The sequence below is a fragment of the Alternaria arbusti genome (genome assembly GCF_024043155.1).
Source record: "Alternaria arbusti strain BMP 1465 chromosome Unknown scaffold_8, whole genome shotgun sequence".
In the NCBI taxonomy this organism is placed as follows: Eukaryota; Fungi; Ascomycota; class Dothideomycetes; order Pleosporales; family Pleosporaceae; genus Alternaria; species Alternaria arbusti.
The window spans coordinates 223,744-243,382 of record NW_026249948.1 but is presented as its reverse complement, the minus strand read 5'-3'; the positions used below and the strand labels follow the sequence as shown (position 1 = coordinate 243,382).

At 52.9% G+C, this 19,639-nt stretch overlaps 8 protein-coding genes and 1 non-coding gene across 9 annotated transcripts; 6 read left to right on the top strand and 3 right to left on the bottom strand.

Annotated features, from left to right (window-relative positions):
- Positions 1-373: 373 nt before the first annotated feature.
- On the top strand, positions 374-3,045 carry MCM2 (MCM DNA helicase complex subunit; the record flags this gene model as incomplete). The annotated part of the gene is made up of 3 exons (XM_051446983.1): positions 374-476; positions 525-2,752; positions 2,803-3,045. 3 exons carry the CDS (start codon positions 374-376, stop codon positions 3,043-3,045), a joined length of 2,574 nt encoding a protein of 857 aa, XP_051301468.1.
- Positions 3,046-3,607: 562 nt separating this feature from the next.
- RPL30 (60S ribosomal protein L30) lies at positions 3,608-4,251 on the top strand (the record flags this gene model as incomplete). Its single annotated transcript, XM_051446982.1, has 4 exons — positions 3,608-3,788; positions 3,838-3,887; positions 4,098-4,161; positions 4,214-4,251. 4 exons carry the CDS (start codon positions 3,608-3,610, stop codon positions 4,249-4,251), a joined length of 333 nt encoding a protein of 110 aa, XP_051301467.1.
- A 2,178-nt stretch (positions 4,252-6,429) lies between these two features.
- On the bottom strand, positions 6,430-9,189 carry ATG9 (autophagy protein atg9; the record flags this gene model as incomplete). The annotated part of the gene is made up of 2 exons (XM_051446981.1): positions 6,430-8,338; positions 8,387-9,189. The coding sequence occupies 2 exons, from the start codon at positions 9,187-9,189 to the stop codon at positions 6,430-6,432; spliced, it is 2,712 nt and encodes a 903-aa protein (XP_051301466.1).
- A 329-nt stretch (positions 9,190-9,518) lies between these two features.
- COG6 (Golgi transport complex subunit 6) lies at positions 9,519-11,651 on the top strand (the record flags this gene model as incomplete). Its single annotated transcript, XM_051446980.1, has 2 exons — positions 9,519-9,812; positions 9,861-11,651. 2 exons carry the CDS (start codon positions 9,519-9,521, stop codon positions 11,649-11,651), a joined length of 2,085 nt encoding a protein of 694 aa, XP_051301465.1.
- A 160-nt stretch (positions 11,652-11,811) lies between these two features.
- J4E86_006451 (uncharacterized protein) lies at positions 11,812-12,320 on the bottom strand (the record flags this gene model as incomplete). Its single annotated transcript, XM_051446979.1, has 2 exons — positions 11,812-11,987; positions 12,125-12,320. The coding sequence occupies 2 exons, from the start codon at positions 12,318-12,320 to the stop codon at positions 11,812-11,814; spliced, it is 372 nt and encodes a 123-aa protein (XP_051301464.1).
- A 222-nt stretch (positions 12,321-12,542) lies between these two features.
- J4E86_006450 (uncharacterized protein) lies at positions 12,543-13,748 on the top strand (the record flags this gene model as incomplete). Its single annotated transcript, XM_051446978.1, has 2 exons — positions 12,543-12,595; positions 12,674-13,748. 2 exons carry the CDS (start codon positions 12,543-12,545, stop codon positions 13,746-13,748), a joined length of 1,128 nt encoding a protein of 375 aa, XP_051301463.1.
- A 238-nt stretch (positions 13,749-13,986) lies between these two features.
- Positions 13,987-14,071, top strand: J4E86_006449. The gene has a single exon. It is a non-coding gene; the product is annotated as a tRNA-Asn (tRNA).
- A 258-nt stretch (positions 14,072-14,329) lies between these two features.
- J4E86_006448 (uncharacterized protein) lies at positions 14,330-15,028 on the bottom strand (the record flags this gene model as incomplete). Its single annotated transcript, XM_051446977.1, has 1 exon — positions 14,330-15,028. The coding sequence occupies one exon, from the start codon at positions 15,026-15,028 to the stop codon at positions 14,330-14,332; it is 699 nt and encodes a 232-aa protein (XP_051301462.1).
- Positions 15,029-16,136: 1,108 nt separating this feature from the next.
- J4E86_006447 (uncharacterized protein) lies at positions 16,137-17,669 on the top strand (the record flags this gene model as incomplete). Its single annotated transcript, XM_051446976.1, has 2 exons — positions 16,137-16,569; positions 16,618-17,669. The coding sequence occupies 2 exons, from the start codon at positions 16,137-16,139 to the stop codon at positions 17,667-17,669; spliced, it is 1,485 nt and encodes a 494-aa protein (XP_051301461.1).
- Between the last annotated feature and the right edge of the window lie 1,970 nt (positions 17,670-19,639).

Below are 19,639 nucleotides of genomic sequence, written 5' to 3'. Positions count from 1 at the left end.
CGAGATACTAGCAGAGTAAAATCGGTCGTGGAAGTGCGTGGGAAACTTTGGTGTGAGCAGTGAGGAAGGCGCTGGATGCGCCTGATCGCTGATTGGCTACCGCATCACCACTTTACGCGTGGAAAAGGAAAGCGCGACGCGGTCGTGTCGCTGGTCCTTACTACCCCTTCTCCCGCACCCTCAACCCCGCTTCGCAGCCCCATATCACTTTACTTTATCCCGGTGATACCAGTAAAGAACCGTGCTTTAAGTGAACATGAGGTATGTGTCTCAGGTTCGACGAGACTCGTAGGCCGAGCAACGACGAGCCCCTCTTTACCACAACAAGATATTGACGAACACTAGTTCACCACCACCACCCCTTCGCTCCAACATGTCGTCCGCAAACCGTGGCGTAGGCCCTAGCAGCAGGAGCAACAAACGCGCAAGGGACGATGACGATCTCCCCTCCTCAGCGGCGCATCCGCCGTCCAGCCGTGAGTGCGACAAAAACATGCGACACAACAATGGCTAAACAAGTACAGCAATGGCCTCGTCGCCACCTATGCTCCCACAAGACGACGATGCAGACATGCTCGACGATGACGACATCATTCGCGACGTAGACGATCTCGATGAAGACGCAGAAGAGGCGGAAGGAATTGATTTGTTCGCCGACGACTTTGAGAACGACTACGGAGCCCGCGAGAACGATGCCTATGAAGGTCAGGGCATCGATGACGAGGGAGACTATGAAGAATTAAGTCTCGCGCAAAGGCGAGAGCTTGATGCGCGACTTAATGCCCGTGACAGAGAGGCAAGACGTCGCATGCCCGCTGCTTTCCTGCCAGATGAAGACGAGACGGATGGCCTTGCAGGTCTTATGGGACGCCGTCGTGTTCGGAGAAATCGATATGACGAAGAAGACGACATGGACATGGACAACGATATCATGAACGAGGAATTGACGCTTGAGGCCCTCACCGATGTGAAGGCCAACACCCTGACAGATTGGGTCGCTCAGCCTCAGGTCGCCAGGACTATTGCGCGCGAATTCAAATCTTTCTTGACAGAATACACCGACGAGCATGGCCACTCGGTCTACGGAGCCCGCATCCGAACATTGGGAGAGGTCAACGCTGAGTCCTTGGAAGTCTCATTCGACCACCTTGCCGAGCAAAAGGCTACATTGGCATACTGGCTGGCCAACACGCCCACCGAGATGTTGAAGATCTTCGACCAGGTGGCCATGGAAGTCGCTCTCCTCCACTACCCAGACTACGAGCGTATCCACTCCGAGATTCACGTCCGTATCACCGACGTGCCTGTTCAATATACACTCCGCCAGCTCCGTCAGTCGCATCTCAACAGTCTGGTTCGTGTCAGTGGAGTCGTCACCCGCCGAAGCGGAGTCTTCCCTCAACTCAAATACGTCAAGTTTGATTGCACCAAGTGCGGCGTCACTCTGGGTCCCTTCCACCAAGATTCAAACGTTGAGGTCAAGATCTCTTTCTGCCAGAACTGCCAATCGCGCGGTCCTTTCACAGTGAACTCCGAGCGGACAGTCTACCGAAACTACCAAAAGCTCACTCTACAAGAGTCTCCAGGCACTGTACCGGCAGGACGTTTGCCCCGTCATCGGGAGGTCATCCTTCTTTGGGACTTGATCGACTCGGCGAAGCCTGGTGAGGAGATTGAAGTCACCGGCATCTACCGTAACAACTACGATGCGGCTTTGAACAACAAGAACGGTTTCCCAGTCTTTGCAACTATCTTGGAGGCCAACTACGTGGTCAAGTCTCACGACCAGCTGGCTGGCTTCCGGTTGACCGAAGACGATGAGAAGGAGATTCGACGACTGTCCAAGGACCCTCGCATTGTGGACAAAGTCATCAACTCGATCGCTCCAAGCATCTACGGACACACTGACATCAAGACTGCTGTGGCGCTCTCTCTGTTTGGAGGTGTCAGCAAAGAAGCTCCTGGTCGTCACTCCATCCGTGGTGACATCAACGTTCTGTTGCTTGGAGATCCCGGTACTGCCAAGTCCCAGATTCTGAAGTACGTCGAAAAGACCGCCCATCGTGCTGTCTTCGCCACTGGTCAGGGTGCTTCCGCGGTTGGTCTTACTGCTTCCGTCCGTCGTGATCCCATGACTAGCGAGTGGACGCTTGAGGGTGGTGCGCTTGTGCTTGCCGATAAGGGTACTTGTTTGATCGACGAGTTTGACAAGATGAATGACCAGGACCGAACATCCATTCACGAGGCCATGGAGCAACAGACTATCTCCATCTCCAAGGCTGGTATCGTCACAACCCTTCAAGCTCGCTGTTCCATCGTAGCAGCTGCTAACCCCATTGGTGGTCGATACAACTCAACAATTCCTTTCTCGCAGAACGTGGAGCTTACCGAGCCTATTTTGTCTCGATTCGATATTTTGTGTGTCGTGCGCGATACTGTTGACCCAGCGGAGGATGAACGCTTGGCTAAGTTTGTGGTAAACTCCCACGGTCGCGCTCATCCTCTTGTCAACTCAGCATATGGGTACTCTGACAAGGCAAAGGCGACACAGAACGGCGACGACCAAATGGAAGTCGACGGCGACGCCCCAATCAAGGAGGGTGAGATTCCACAAGATCTGTTGAGGAAGTACATTCTCTACGCGAGGGAGAAGTGCAGACCCAAGCTTTACCAGATTGAGCAAGATAAGATTGCCCGTCTGTTCGCAGACATGCGCAGAGAATCTATGGCAACTGGAGCTTATCCTATCACCGTAAGTACACAATCACTATGTCAGAGTAAACCACTTACTTACAACTACAGGTTCGTCATCTCGAAGCTATCCTACGTATCGCAGAGTCTTTCTGCAAGATGCGTCTCTCTGACTATGTCGCATCGGTGGACATTGATCGCGCCATTGCTGTTGCAGTTGACTCCTTTGTCGGATCACAGAAGGTCAGCGCAAAGAAAGCGTTGGCAAGGGCTTTCGCCAAGTATACTTTGAACAGGCCCGGCGCTGTTAGTGCACCGACCCGAGGAGGGCGGGCGCAAAGAGCAGCAGCATGAGCAAAGTCCCAAAATGTTGAACATGCACTATGATGAAGGTCTGGCAAAGGTGCGAATGAGAGGAGTTTGTGGCAGGCGTCTTGATTAACCGCGCCTGAAGATGCAATGATACCATGTTGGAAAGCGTTTTTTTTCTGCAGACATCTGTCTACATGTAATGGGTGCTAGGAGTTGACAGCAAAGATTATAAACTAGATAGGATATCTGAACAACGCCTTATTACACGTTCACCTACCCAATGCAACAGATAAAATGCACGGTAAAGCCAGCAGGGCAGCTGAAGATGCGCGTACAATCTGATGTGAGGTTTAGCGCTATCGCGGCATTGCCACTCACTCAAAACACTAAGTAACACACGATTAACTTTGACTCTTGCACAAGTCATGAAGAATGGGGTGTTCAGTGCTGGCATTATGGGGCGGCTGAGTCACTAGCGTTGAACAACTCTTGGCGCACAAATCATTTTGCGTTGCGCTACCACCCCAATTCTCTTTCGACAACCCACACGACCGGAGCTCAACAACCCTTTAGGAATACCACATTCGACTTCCTACGAGCAACGATGGCCCCCAAGAAGAACAAGAGAACCGCCGACTCCATCAACTCGCGCCTGGCGCTTGTGATGAAGTCCGGTAAGGTCACCCTCGGCTACAAGTCTACCCTCAAGAGCCTGCGCACCGGAAAGGCCAAGCTCGTCATCATTGCCGGAAACACCCCTCCTCTGAGGAAGTCTGAGCTCGAGTGTAAGCATATCTCCTCTGGGCTTCATGCGCAATCGCTAATTCATCATAGACTACGCCATGTTGTCCAAGACCTCCGTCCACCACTTCTCCGGCAACAACGTACGTACCGCACCCCGTCCGCTCTCATTGCCTAACGACAAGATACCCTGAGCGCTACGAGACTCGTTACTCTCCAGTTCCTAGCTGTGGTAGAATATACACAAGAACGCGACGATAACGAGCTCCTGCGCGCTGGGTATACTTCGAGGGCTGGCTCTGAGAAGAGGTCTGAACATGGCTTCGGAGAGCAATCAGCTAATACCAGTCTAGATTGAGTTGGGCACTGCTTGCGGTAAGCTCTTCCGCTGCTCCGTCATGTCCATCCTCGATGCCGGTATGTATCTCCCTTTCTGGTTGCACTATGATCTCCGCTAACAGACTGACAGGTGACTCCGACATCCTGTCCCAGAACACCGAGAACTAGAGTGTTATGACAAATGGAAGGGGCGCAGTTAGACATGATACCTAGGCATGGCGAAAGCTATGTCCTCGATGATATCCAATGAATGCAAGATTTCATGAGCCATCCTGACGGTCCATATTTGCACCTGTGACGTGACTCATTCATGCCTACTGGCGCGTCCTTGTGCTACACTAGTGCTTACAGACCAAACTGTCGCAATATTATCATGCGCCGGACTGAGTGCACAGCTCTGAGTGTACCACGTCTTGAGGGTACACGACAAGGTTTGCATTGATGCCATACGAAAGATCACAGCGTATTCTCTCTGGACAGACTTCCAGTGCTCATTCTAGATTACGTAGACGAGCATCTTTATGCAATGCATCGAAAGCACGCAAGAGGTCTTAGCTCCTTGACCTACTGCTAGACCATACTTTGAATGCTTTTGGGTTTCGTGTTGGGCATAACTTGCTGAAACATGCTTCTTTGTATCGGCTATGCGAGGTCGCTCGGTATTTCTGATTTGTAATGCACACAGACAGACGCCATGAGGGTGCACAGAATATCAAGCTGTGTGGATGTAAAGATACAACTACGAGTTATAATATAGGATGCTATCATAAAGCACGAGGGCCTTTATCACGTCGCTGCGCGCACCCCAGAATTGCACTTTCGCTGTCTTGGGAAGCGGCGTGGCGGGTGCTTTGAAATCGGATGGGGCGCTAGCTTACTCAGGTCGTAGCGTTCGTGTGGGCAAATATTCGCTTAGCAATCCGGCGACGACTTCCCTCGACGCCTCTGACACTCACCTCCTACTAACACCATAAATACAGGGTAAGGTACGTACGGCTGTCGCATTTATCCCCGCTGGAAGACGTCTTACTGACAGCTGCATCAGTTTGCGCTCGCCCTCCTTCTCCGCGACTCCTGGACACCCGCTCATTGATTTCAAAGCAGGAACAACCGTCACAATGGCTCGCCGTCCCGCCCGTTGCTACCGCTACTGCAAGAACAAGCCCGTACGTCACGATGGAGATATCGCGAGAGGAGGATAACAGGCTGACTGGGCCGTAGTACCCCAAGAGCAGGTTCAACCGTGGTGTTCCCGATGCCAAGATCCGCATCTTCGACCTTGGTCGCAAGAAGGCCAACGTAGACGACTTCCCTCTCTGCATCCACTTGGTCTCCAACGAGTACGAGCAGCTGTCCTCTGAGGCGCTCGAGGCCGCCCGTATTTGCGCCAACAAGTACTTCGTCAAGAACGGTGGAAAGGAATCCTTCCATCTCCGTGTCCGCGTCCACCCCTACCACGTCGTCCGTATCAACAAGATGTTGTCGTGCGCTGGTGCCGATAGATTGCAGACGGGTATGCGTGGCGCTTTCGGCAAGCCCAACGGTCTTGTCGCTCGTGTCAACATTGGCCAGATTCTCATGTCCGTCCGGACAAGGGACTCTAACCGCGCCGTCGCCCTTGAGGCTCTCAGGCGTTGCCAGTACAAGGTATGTTTGGAAATGACGTCAGAGATGATATGTGCTAACTAGTTGTAAGTTCCCCGGTCGCCAGAAGATCATTGTCTCCAAGAACTGGGGTTTCACTCCTCTCAAGCGCCAGGAGTACATTGACCTCCGCCAAGAGGGCAAGGTCAAGATCGACGGTGCCTACGTCCAGTTCCTCCGCAACAAGGGCAACCTCGCCAACAACATCCGTCGCTTCCCTGAGGCTTTCGAGTCCTCTGCTTAGGTTTTGGATTGAGGGATGAGTTGTGTGCATGACATCATGGGTCCAATGGGAATTCGGTTACGGCGTGATTTGCTTTCTTCATCAGTCAGGATGAAGGCTGGAGGGTGAACATCTGCGGCGTGTAACTGTAGAGAACGACCAGACACAGCCGGACAATGACAAATGATACAACAACGCTGTGCCACCATGATTGTGCTTGTGTAATGTAGTGGTCTAACTATTGGTCGCATACGTCACTCCTTGGACGAGATGTTCCTAATGAGCGGTTTCTGTTGGGTGTCATCCGAGACGTCACGGTACATTATGGCATTTTGTTTGTTGCTCGAATGATTGCTATTGATCTCTACTAGTAATGGTCCGATGCTAAAAGTGGTATAAGTTCCCAACCCAGACACTCCAATCAAGAACGCCTGCCTATTCCCATATAACCAAAGGCAAATGCAATATGAACCTGTAGTTCAAACACCAACACCAGCGCCTCGGCCTTCAGCCTGCGCACGAGAAAACTGCTGCAAGAGCTGTAGTACACCTCCGCGATTGTTGCCCGGCGCTTCCTCCTCGTCATCGTCATCTTGTGCAAGCCGACTCGTTCGCCACGAATCACCCAGCGTACTTTCTTCCTCAATACGTGTATTCGACGGGCCAGGTGCGTCCGGCACAGCTTGCAACGGCGTCCGATATCTATTGTTCGCTGCCTGACGTGGTGAGCCGCGGAGTATAGACGCAGAAGAAGGCTGGTGGTGAGGATCGAGAAGAACAGAGTTCATAGGTTCGTCCCTAGCACCCGTTCTATGTCTCGGTGTCCTCTGCTGGAGATTCTGGCGGCCGGTGGGTCCTCTACTTGTTCCTCTGGCACCCATTTCAACGGGCTGAGCAGTCTGCGACATGGAACCGAAGGTATTGGGGAACTGTGGCGGAGGGTGGAATTGGCTTCGGCCTTGGAGGCGACCGTTGTAGCCACGTCCTGGGTTCTGGTATGTGTCCAGGAAGCCGTAGTAGGATGCCATCATCTTGTTGTCTTTAGCCATGAAGTAGTCTTCCCGGAGGTCAGGATCTTCTCTTGGGGCAGCAGCTCCGTTTGCCGGGATGTTGTTGGCGTTGCGAGTAGTCTTTGTAGAGGGGAACATGGAGTACGAGCATGTCACGCCTAGGCCATCGACTACAATCGAGAACTCGCGGAAGAAGTCGACGATACGCTCGCTGCAGGCTGGTAACCTGAACATGAGCAGGAAAGGTGTGATGATCATACTGAGTATTTCTTCGGCGAAGATGACAATCTTGGGCTGGTAGAGTTGGGCGAATTCAGCGCGGACTTCGTCGGTGTGTAGCCTATCACGCCACGACTCGGGCTCATAGCGCGTGTGGTAGATGACATGTTGGAGGTAGTAGGATGGATCTGCGACCTGGTCGTCTTGAGGGCTGCTTCCACGTGCGACACGGTAAATCGTACTAAGAATACCGATCCAGAAGATAGCTGTTTTGCCCGGTGTGATTTCAAAGTTGAGGAAGAGCTCCGAATCCATAAGAGTGAACACCACAAGGACGAATGCGAAGGCGCCGGCAATGAATGCGACAAATGATGAGACCTGTTCGGTCTTGTCTTTGGGGAACTGGGCAAGGTAGAGGTTTGCGTACGGATAGGCCATGTTACGGCGGCGGGCGAAATAGTGAGGCAGCTCGTTGAACTCACGGAACTTCCACTGAGCGAAAGTAGTGAAGTCGCGGTTACTGAGTTGGCCTGGGTCCTTGTGGTATTCGGTGAAGTATTTGAACATGTACGAAGCAAGCACGAACACCACAGCGAAAGGTGCGCAGAGGATACTGATGATGCCAGTCCAGAAGAAGCGAGTCTTCAGCCTCTTTACGAGCTCTCGGCGGTTGCGCTCCTTTAGGAAGTCAGGGTTGAACTGGCCGTTCGGTCCACTGAAGACGAAGTCCATGATGGCGAGATTGACGTGCCATCTCGTGGTCTCCGAGAAGATGTATCGATTGCCAAGGAAGGGAAGCGGAACGGTGACATCCAATATCTCCTTGTTGAAGAGGGCGATCAGGTAGTTGTCACGACGCATCAGGCGACCCGCGATGTCGATAGCATCTAGTCGCTGTCTGCTCTTCGAATCGAGTAACTTGCGCGTCTGCGGAGACAGGTTCGAGGCGGTGGTCAAGTTCAAGTCCCGCAAAGCCATGATGCGCGTCACCACCTGCTGCCACTGTATGGTTTGTATGTCGCGGTCGGGGATATCGAGCAAGTAGTGGTAGAAGTCGTGCGTGGCTCGGAGCCGGGGTATATCGGTAAAGAGGTTGTAGAACGTGTAGAGCCAGTAGATGATGAAGACCCAGAGGCCAAATATCCAAATTCCATGGATCCTATATTATGTCAGCTGGGAAGTGATTTTGTCATACGCATTTACTGACTTCGCTGCACACTTTGGCACCAAGACCTGCTCCAGCTTATTGCTCTTTGGCAACTTGGAGTAGTCGATGCAGAAGCCAAGGAATGTCATGAACCCGACTACGAAGGCGCTTCGAGCGAGCGTTAAAACCCGGGCCAGAAGGATGGAGTATATGCCGCAGCCGACAAAGTAATCGTAGACCTCGGTCATGTAGTTGTCCAGGTCCATCTGATTCACCCACAGCCACAAGGCCTTCTCCTTGCGGTCGGCGGCGAAATGCCCAGGTCTACTGGTATGTCCCCACGGCCGCGAAGGTGCGCCGTTTCCGTCTTCGTCGTGCAGCCGCTGTTGGTTCCGTGTAGCATCCCACTGCGCCCGTGTTTGTCGTGTGGCTGGGCCAGGTACTGGCATAGGGAGGCCTTCGCCGCGCGGAGTCGAACTTGGCCCCGGCTCATGTCCTCCCTCAAGAAGTAGGGACTGTGGGACGTCGTCATCGTCGTCCAAGGGCGCGGTGCGGGACGGCGCGGGTTGCCTCCAAGCCGGCATGCGACTCGCTGTATTGATACCGGGTGGTGCGTTGCGTTTGGCCTCCGGGGAGACAGCGCGGCTCTCGGTCGTCATCTGACTTGAGGATGCCTCTTCGAGCAGATGTGCGAGGTCTTGCTCCTCAAAGCGAGCCTCAAAGTTCTCCTCGTCTATGTCCATCTCGTGTCGCTCGTCGGTCGAAGTGGAGCCGCGGCGGTCGTGAGCAGTAAGAGGTTCGCGTTCATATGTTTCGTCCGATGCAGAGGGAAGAAGCTTAGACAGTAGGTTAGAGGCCATCATGGTCGGACAGTGGTGGTGCGCTCAGGCAACGGCGGGGCGCGTGGCCGTGCTGCGCTGGGGTGAGGGCGTTTGGAGGCTGCAAGAGTGGTCAGAGGACCGAAAGCGTGATCCCAAAAGTCAAGACGAGCCTCCATGAGCACTGACGTAAACCTAGTCAGTGACCATTCCAGCGTGATAGAGGGTAGGATGAGTGATAGTCGCGGCTATCACTGAAGCACATGGCATGCATGCAGGTGACGCGACCGATATCGATAAGGCTCGGCTGCACTTGCCGCTCGTCTGCCCGACATGACACCTTTCGGGGCCCAAGTCACAACACCCATCCAGTCATGTCGGTGAGCTACTTCCAGGAGCGAGCAACTCCCGCTTCTCAGAATGGTACTTCTCCGTCCTCTCCGTCGGTAGCGCCTGCATCGCGAGGCACAAATGCTCTCTCGAGTAGGATCACCAGCGTGCTCTCTGCATCGTACGCAGACTTGGAAATTCGCGATGCCCTGGAAACTCTGGATGCGCGTGGCGTGCAGAACACCGCCGAAACACGACGGCAGTTGCGTTTAGATGTGCAGAAGGATGTCATCGAGTGCAATGGCGAGATTATCAAGGACTTTGGCCAGGTTGCAGAAGTATGCTAGAACACCAAGTATTACGAACATCGGACTAATCTTCACTAGCAACTGAAACGTATCGGAACTGCTATCAGTAGCCTGAATACGTACTGCGCGGATATGCGCGGTCATATTGAAGCTGCCAACAGAGAAACTGGACCCGTCCTGGAGGAAGCCACAAGCCTCATAACCCAGAGGAAGCAGGTCGAATCTAAGCAGCAGATTCTGAACGCCTTCAGCACTCACTTCCTGATATCGGAAGAAGACGCCACTATCCTGACCTCCACTGCTGAGCCCGTCAATGAGGAGTTTTTCCAGGTCTTGACCCGCGTAAAGAAGATACATCACGATTGTCAAGTCCTGCTCGGGACCGAGGACCAGCGGTTGGGCCTGGAAGTGCTAGATCAGAGCTCCAAGCAACTCAATTCAGCCTTCCAAAAACTGTATCGGTGGATCCAACGCGAGTTCAAGACACTGGATCTCGAGAACCCACAAATCAGTGCTTCTGTGCGCCGGTCTCTGCGCGTGCTGGCTGAACGTCCCACTTTGTTCCAAAGCTGCCTGGACTCGTTTGCCGAGGCACGAGAAGCCATTTTGTCTGATTCATTCCACGCTGCGTTGACCGGATCGACATCAGAAGAGCACATAGCCACCAAACCGATCGAGTTTCATGCCCACGACCCACTCCGCTATGTTGGAGATATGCTTGCGTGGGCACACTCCACGACAGTATCGGAGAGGGAGGCGCTCGAAAACCTTTTCATCTCAGACGGCGATGAGATCAAACGTTCTATCCAAGCAGGTCTTGAAAGTGAGCCGTGGCTAAGAGGCGATGAGGATGCAGAAGTCTTCGACGGACGGAAAGCCCTAAATCAGCTCGTTAGCCGCGATCTCACGGGTGTGGCGCGTCTTTTGAGGCAGCGGACCGAACAGGTTGTCCAGAGTCACGACGATGCAACCCTTGCTTACAAGATCGCAAACTTGATTGGTTTCTATAAAGGAACCTTTGCCAAGCTACTTGGAGCAGATTCCGATGTCTTGGATGTGTTTGATACACTAGAGGCTTCTGCGATGCGACAGTTCCGTGCTAATATGAGAGATTATGTCGCCAATGTCCAGAGCGACCTCGCTGTCGCGCCAGCCGATCTGTCCGCCCCCGAATTCCTGGAGGATGCACTCCAAATGCTTCGAGTACTTGCGAAAAGCTACGATACTTCATTTGCCGCAACGGATGACAACGGGCAAGGATTCCAGACTGTACTTGCGGAATCTCTGGATCCCTTCTTGAATGGTTGCGAGAACCTACAAAAAGGAATGAAACTGCCTGATAGCGCCATCTTCGCCATCAACTGCCTCTTTGCGGCTAAAGAGGTCCTCTCTCAGTATACCTTCGCTAGCGAGCGGGTCAGCGACATCGACGATACAATCGATGAGCATGTTGCGAAGTTGACAGACTACCAACACCAGTACTTGGTTCATGAATCTGGTCTCATCACCCTCATCAATGCGCTTGAAGGGATTACCGACTCGCCAGAAAGTCTCAAGACCATTCCTGATTTGGATGCGTTCAAGCCGGACGCACTCGTGGCAGCCAGTCAGCAACTCGACGAGTTCTTGCCGTCTGCTATCATTGATGCATCGGAAAACATCAAGCGGCTGCGCAACAGAAAGATGATACAGGACATCACGGAAGAAGCAGCCGGCAAGTTCTGTGAGGACTTTGAGGTTGTGGAGGCCAAGATGATGGCGGCTGATGATCTGACATACGACGAAGATAAGGAAGACGAGGACCAGGAACCCGGTTTGAGGGATATGTTTCCCCGTACCAGTGGTGAGATACGGGTGCTGCTCAGCTAAAGGGCCTAATGTGGCGAGTATGTACAAGCCGGTAGATGCTATCACCAAAAGCCACCTCATTTACGCATCATATCCATCAGTCGTGACTCGTGATCCGTAGACTCAAAGTCCTAACCTCTTGAGCATCCTATTTGCTACCGCAAGTTGGTGTCACCACTCTTTACTGCGGCTTCTTCTTCTCCCACTCTTCTGGCGTATGGCATTTAGGGGTCCATGCATGTATCGCGGCAATCTCCTCTTTCAATGTCGAGTTAACTAGCCGGTGTCGTGCTAGAGTAGTCTTCTTGGCGAACTGTGGTGATACGATGATAGCCTCGTACATTTGCCCGCATCCACCTAGTATGCGACATTAATTCATGCTCGTGACTCCAGTTCCAACCCTAGAACCTTTCTAGCACAAAACCGCGCTCGTAGCGCATTCGATCTTCACTCCAGGCCAATCTATGCATGAGAAAGAAAGAGATATTACGTACCGCTCAGGTCTTCGATCTCGACATAAGTTGCGCCCAAACCCTCCTTCAACTTCTTCTCCAGTCCCTCCATAGTAACGCCAGAAGTAGCCTGCACGTTCGCCGCTTCCTCGTCCGTCCTTGCACTCATATTGGTTTCGGCGTCTGGTGCGATGGCAAGATTGTCAAGAGTTTTGTAAAGTTTGTGTCGCGGATCCATAAGGCGATGATGTGATATTGACCTTGGTGTTCCTATCTTCGGATCTGATAAGATGCGGTTGCCGAATGGGGAAAGACCGGGACTTTGGGAGGGGAGGGGCTATGACGCATCACTGCAGGGGTGGGCAGGCGCGTTGGATCGGCATTGCTGCACGCGCGGATTTTGCTCTGCGATTGTTAACCCAGGAACTGCATGTTCATATCGACGGCACGACGATTCGCTATGACTACTTCGGCGCCTTTTTCGAGGGCGGTGGTGAGGGCGATGCAGAAGCTGTAAGTTCCCTGGAAATGCGTCGGACTCTGCTCGATGCATCGCGCTATGTGTTTTCAGGTACTGACAAACGTGTGAAGGTATCCGAAGGAGCTTGCCGACAACTCCTGGGATAACACCGGGCTGCTGCTTGAGGCGCCGTTCGATCCGTCGCGTCGCCAGTCCAACACCGCCCTCCTTACCATCGACCTTACCAAAGCCGTCGCGGACGAAGCGATTGCGCTCAACTCCTCAATCGTCATCGCATACCACCCCATCATATTCCGAGGCTTGAAATCGTTGACTCTCGCCGACACGCAGCAACAGTCGTTACTACGCCTTGCTAGCCATGGCATCAGTGTGTACTGCCCACATACCGCGCTCGACGCAGCTCCGGGAGGACTTGGAGATTGGCTTGCGGACATCGTAACAGGCACGAAGACAATTTACAATATCTCAGAAGCAGATGCACAATCGGAGTCTGCAAGTAATACAAAGGAAGATGATGAGGACCCCTTCATCGAAAAGAAGAAGCGCCCGACATTCATGCTGCAACACCACCCTAGCCAGCCCCTACTGCACTTTGGCAAGCAGCCTACGCCCGCCAAAATCCCGCTCACCGCCCCTCATAAGCGCGAAACAATCAAACCTCAATCGCCGGCACTGGCATCACACCCCGGAGCTGGCATGGGCCGCATCGTGAAGTTCGATCACCCACAACCGCTCCCCACACTCCTCGATCGCATAGGCAAGGGACTCAACAACCCTAAAGGCTTCCCAATCGCGATACCCCAGGAGAAGGCAATCGCAGACATAGAGATACGTAGCGTAGGCATCTGCGCAGGCTCAGGCTCAGGTCTACTGAACGGTCTAGACGTGGATCTACTGTTTACAGGTGAGCTGGACCATCATTCGGCCCTTGCAGCAATTGAGAACGGAAGGGCTGTCATCAGTTTGTTCCATAGCAATTCTGAGCGCGGCTTTCTAGCAGAAGTGTTGCTTTGGCAATTGGAAGAGGCGGTACAAGAAGAGTGGGGTAAGATTAGGGAGGAGGAGAAGGATAACGAGGCGCTGCAGGAGGCATTGGCAGATGATGACTTTGAGATCGCTGTCAGTGAGATTGATCGCGATCCTTATGGCATAGTGGTGTTGAAGGGCGATGCAGAGGCGGCATAGCAACAGCATGTAGAAGGTGGATAAATCGAAGATCATGATGATGAGACAGACTACGCGAGGTTTGGTGGGGTCACAGAGGGTTTACCCCACATCATCACCCGCACAACGCCGACACAATCGACCGCAGACTATCTACACGCCGCGTTTCTCAAAGAAAGAACTGGAGTATATAAATGATCAAAGTTTCAACTTCTCAACTCACAACCGGAGCGCATCCAGCGCTGTCCGCTCAACATAATCCTCTGTGGCGCAATTGGCTAGCGCGTCTGACTGTTACATCTGTGGCTATCAGGAGGTTGGAAGTTCGAGCCTTCCCGGAGGAGGATTAGTTTTTTTTGCCGATGTAGCTACCACAGCACAGCTCTTTGCCTAGCTGTGGCATCTTGACTCTTTTTGCAGGTCTTGGCCGTCTGACTGAGAAACATGTTCGATCCACAGCATAAGAGAGTACAGTTCGACTGCACTGTGGGACAATATGTACCCATTCAATGTCTATTACACTTTCAATTATCATCTCCGACAAAATACTAAACCTCCTCTCCACGAACTATGCAGTGTTGATTGCACGTAGCCTAACGAAATTAACACCGCGCATCCACGCGTACAATCACACACTGCTTCGACATGGTATCATATAAGCCAAACTCGCTCACCGTCCTCAAGCATATCTCCTCCAACCTAGCCTTCACCACAACCATGCCTCCTTGATCCAACTGCTGCTTCACGCCAACCTCTGGATTCCCACCCGGCGAGCGCATCTCAGGACCCAACGACGGCATAACCCTACTCAAAAGCCCTCTCATCCCCTGCCTCTGCACAGCACTCTCCACACCTCTCCCCTCCCCCCTCGGACTTCTCAAAACCGGATTCGCATTCAAATTCTCACTTAACAGACGCTCCAACTCCACAATCACAACTTGCGGTCTCCAGAACTCTGTGCGGTTCATCTGGCCCTCCAACCGCACGACCTTCGGTTCGTCTTCGGAGGAGAAGCCAACGACCTCGACAGGTTTGGTGTCGGCTGTGTCGAAGCTGAATTCTGATTTCTCTTCGACGGCTGGTAGGGGGATGTCGGAGGGGAGCATGGCGATGGTTGTTTGAGCTATGCCGTATGTGACGCGTTCTTCGATGAGGGGGATGATGTGTCTTTCGATTACGGATTGGATGTGGTGCGTGCGGGTTGTGCTTAGTTGATTGAGGATGGTGGTGCCGCGCGAAGAGGCCGGGGCGTTGTACTCTGAGTAGGGTGGTGGAGAGGCTTGTTTTTCGTTCCGTGACATTGCTGTGGTGTTGATCAAACTTGAGAGATGTGTTTGTTTAATGTTTTCGTATGTCTAGAGCGAAAGTATGGATGTGTTGGCATGAAGATTGCGGGCGTTGCTGCAGGAAGTCGTGTACTGTGGTCGGATACTTGCTCTCGTTACCAAACTTCTACGACTACCCTTTTGCGGTGGCAACAACTGAAACGGTCTTCACGGATATCGAACGGATCACGGCAGGCGCATACCGGAGTAGTTACAGTTTCTAGAAGCCTGTGACTCCGTGCTCATATGGCGCAGCTTTGACTAGTCCCAAATCGCATACACATCAGTCTCGTGATCGTACGAGCCATGGGAATAAGGGCGCAATGATGTATTGCCTGGCGTGGGTAAGCGAATTGTAAGCGTGTAGATGCTTCAGTCACGAGGTGTCCGGGCCGAGAGCCTTGGCGTTGGGTTTCTACTCTTGAGGGTGGTAAGATGTGTACGAACTTCAAAAAGTGAGTATGTACAAGGTGGAGGCTATGCGACGCGGCGGGCGGACAGCTTGCGCAGTTTTCTGGTGGCCTGGAGATCGCCTCACCGGCCCTTCTCTTTGAGGAGTTTAAAACATAGTTGAACGGCGGCTGCGCACTTCGTAAAGCTGCCTATTCTGCTCACCGCGCGAGATCCATACTCTTGCGAGATAAAGCGTTTCTTCAGGCCCAAGGCACATGGGGTGGCTGTGAGGCGCAAGGCACACTCCAGGCTGCGCCGCACTACTCCATACTCAGACTAGTGTTGTGGACCGTGCACTGTATGCTGCGGTCTCCACCAACACCATCACAAAGATGCTCACCGAGAAGGTCACTCGTTGCCGGAAATGCGGATAAACGAAACATCTTAGAAGATGTCGTGATGCATATAAGAGTTACCATGGTCGCCGTTAGCTCAACCTCATACTGTGCATCATCCTTTGAAGCGCCCCCAACTTTGTTGATACCTCCTTGTCCTTGAGCACGTTACCACTCTTTATATATAATCACTCATAAACCCACGCATCTTCCAGAATACATAAAGCCCATACGCCTAAATCAACCTTGAGATTGTAAATTATACTTTCAACACTTCGTATACCTCAACCGTCAACATGTGGTACCACGTCGCCGAGCCCAATTCCTACCTCGTCATCACGGGTGTAGGAATTGAGAAGGTCTTGATTAAGAAGAAGGCCTTCGTATACCCTCTACAGAAGGTTTCCAAGATCTCCATCACACCTTTTGACTTCTCCATGGCCCTCCAGGCTATGACTATTGAGAAGCTTAAGTTTGCCCTACCAGCAGTCTTCACCATCGGTCCCGCGGATAGCCCCGAGGCACTTGAGAAATACGCTGTACTACTCACTGGCGAGAGCGACGGAAGCCCTACCCAAACGGCGGCCAAGGGAGTCGTCTCGGTTGCTGAGGGTCGCAACCATGTTCAAGAGATTGTTAAGGGTATTATTGAGGGCGAGACACGAAGCATTGTCTCTACCATGACTATGGAAGAGCTCTTCCGTGAGCGAAAGATTTTCAAAGATAAAGGTACGTCGGAACAGGCTTTTAGGGGAAACATGCACTGACATTCGATAGTTATCCAGCAAGTTCAATCCGAGCTCGACCAGTTCGGTCTTTGCATCTACAATGCCAACGTCAAGGAACTACAAGACACTCCGGGCTCAGAGTACTTCGCCTTCCTCTCTCGCAAGGCACACGAGGGCGCACTAAACCAAGCTAAGGTCGATGTTGCTCACGCTCGTATGCAAGGTGAGGTTGGAGAAGCAGAGAAGCAAGGAAAAACCAAGCAGGAAGTCGCCAAGATCCACGCCCAGACTGCCGTCCTCGAGACCGAGCGTAAAGCCGAGAAGGCTACAGCAGATGCCAAGTTCACCGACAAGGAGATTGAGATCGGTCGTGACCTCAACGTAGCTCGCATCAACGCTAAGCGCGAGGCTGAACGACGCGATGCTGAGCTCCAGATGGAGGTTGAGAAGAAGAGGGCACTCATGGAGCTTGAACGTCTCCGTGCTACCAAAGTCGTGCAGGCGAAGATTGAGAAGGAGAGTGCGCAGCAGCAGGCCGACGCAGAGCTGTACACCCAGGAGAAATCCGCCGATGGACACAAGTACAGCCAGCAGGCCGAGGCCGAAGCTGATGCTTTCCGTAGCCTTCGTGCTGCTGAAGCTGACTTCGAGGCTACCAAGCGCCGCGCTGAAGCCGAGTACTTCGCCCAGGAACGCGCAGCTCAAGCCCACCTCATCACCCAGCAGCGCGAAGCTGAGGGTCTCTCCGCGATGGCCAAGGCATACGGCGACATGGCCAACGTCCTCGGTGGTCCCCAGGGCCTCATGCAATACCTCATGATCACCAACGGAACCTACGAGAAGCTTGCGAATGCGAACGGCGCTGCCATCAAGGGCCTTCAGCCGAAGATCAACGTCTGGAACACGGGTAGTCAGGGAGGCGAGGGTATGGCGGACCCGTCCGCACCTATTCGCAACCTCTTCCAGAGCCTGCCTCCTCTGCTTAGCACGATCCACGACCAGACTGGTATGGCACCGCCTAGCTGGTTGGCACAGATGCCCCAGCAGAATGGCGACATGAGCAAGATGCACTTGAGGAACGGCAGCGATGTGTCGCCATAGAAGGAGGACGATGGAATCGTGGATCGTTTCTTTTGTTGTCACCTAGATCGTTGTTTGCTATACCCCATGGCTAGGAGTTCGCGATACGTTACTATACTGATTAATTGTCTCTTTCGTTTGGAGCTACCTCATTTTGATCACATAGACTTATTAGAACAATACACCAAACCACAACCCCATCGAAGATCGGAGCGAATGTGATGAAGTGATCGATGACTGGCAACGACAATATTCTTTCTTTCCGAGAGCCATACAAGTACGCGCGTTTACATTCGGCTCCCTGGGCGGTATATTCGGTCGACTGCGCAAATTGCTAGGATGGGTGGTGCGGGAGATATTCGCAGGACGTTCCTTTTGAACTCTTTCCCCAGCGCATGTTTGTTCGACAGGATCCAACATGGGCATTTCGGGAACAATGAGACACCCGGTAGCTGTCCCTCTCATAGTTTATGGCGCTGATATGAGGCGAAGTGGAGATGGAACATGATACGGTTGTCCGTCCGACGCGAGAACTGTGGATGATTCCGTGCAAATGAAGGGTCATGAAGGGTCTAGTGAGGTGGACCCAGATGAATCTTGAACGCTGATCCCCTAGCAAATGAGTAATCCGACCGTCAGCCGATACGACTGCAAAAGGAACTTTCCTTATCAATGAAAGCTTCCCCAGGTTCGAGACAGCGGAACCGGAACCGAAGGCGAGCCGGATGACCTCGGACGACCGCAAACGTACAGAGTGACGGAAGCGTGTGCCTGACGAAGCACGAATAGATAGCTATCCGCAAAGATCGTAAGATCTAGCTGAGTCTTCGATATTACGTCCGCAGTCCGTCGCTTTAGGCGTGCCTGGGTTGCCGTGGAAATATTGAAAATGACGACAATACACCTCAGCCCATTATCAGCCGTCGAACCTTCCCCGTGCGCCGTCTCCACACACACCCCGCCCCCTCAACGTGAAACCTACCACGGCTCATGTCTTTCAACGCGTGTCGTCAGTATCGTGTTATGGTGTCGCGAGGCCGCGAATGAAGCACGAAAGGCTGGAACAGGCACGGAGAGTTTCTTTGGTTGGGCTGACCGGCGAGGGGAATAAACATGGGCGCGACCCGACGATCATAGTTAGACAGGCTCACTCAGCACAACTGCAAGCGAGGCCGCTTTCTATATACGCGTTCAGTATAGTAAAACCTGCGTCTTACTATACATACTCACCGGCACACGCATGAGCATCCGCACCCAATCCAATCCAATACAATGGCCAAAGGGCTTATCCCAAACAGCCAGAAGCAACTCAGCCGCTGCACTAGATGAATCACCAACGCGCGCTTGTCATGCTTCTCAGGGTGCCCCTCTGCATGCCAAACCGCGTCTTTACCGCATCCGGTCGAACAATTACGCAGTCGACACGTCTTTTGACACGTCTCACGCGTTCGCGGTAGCACATGATCTACCTCGCACGCGTCGCACCAGACAACCGGGCACGGCTGGCTAGACTTGGCGCGCGACGTGCGACACAATTCCATCACGCCTCTCCACACAATAAGCCCAAGTGGATACTACGGCTTATGCTCGCGGGCTGTGACTGGCCGGACAGTGACGGCAGCGAGGAAAACGTTAGGCCTCGGCGTAATGCCTGGGCTAATCGACGCGTGCGGCCGCGAAACTTCAACTTCGGGGTTGGTGATGTGGGCTGGTGCATCCACTTGCTGCATGTTTTATTTTTTCTCGCCGGAACATCGTAATCAAGGTCGTCTTCGCCGGTCAGGCTTCATTAACACAGAGCATGTGCAGGACTTATTGGCTTCTTGTTCTATGTCGGGTATTGAAACAATTGTTGCATTTCGTCAAAGAGCACCAGCAGGGGGGATCCATCGCGTCGTGGCTTAGGGCTAGGTGCCTACCATGGATCATGGGCAATCGGCACAGACCAGACATGATGACGCCTGTGCTCATGTTACGGAACTACTTACGGC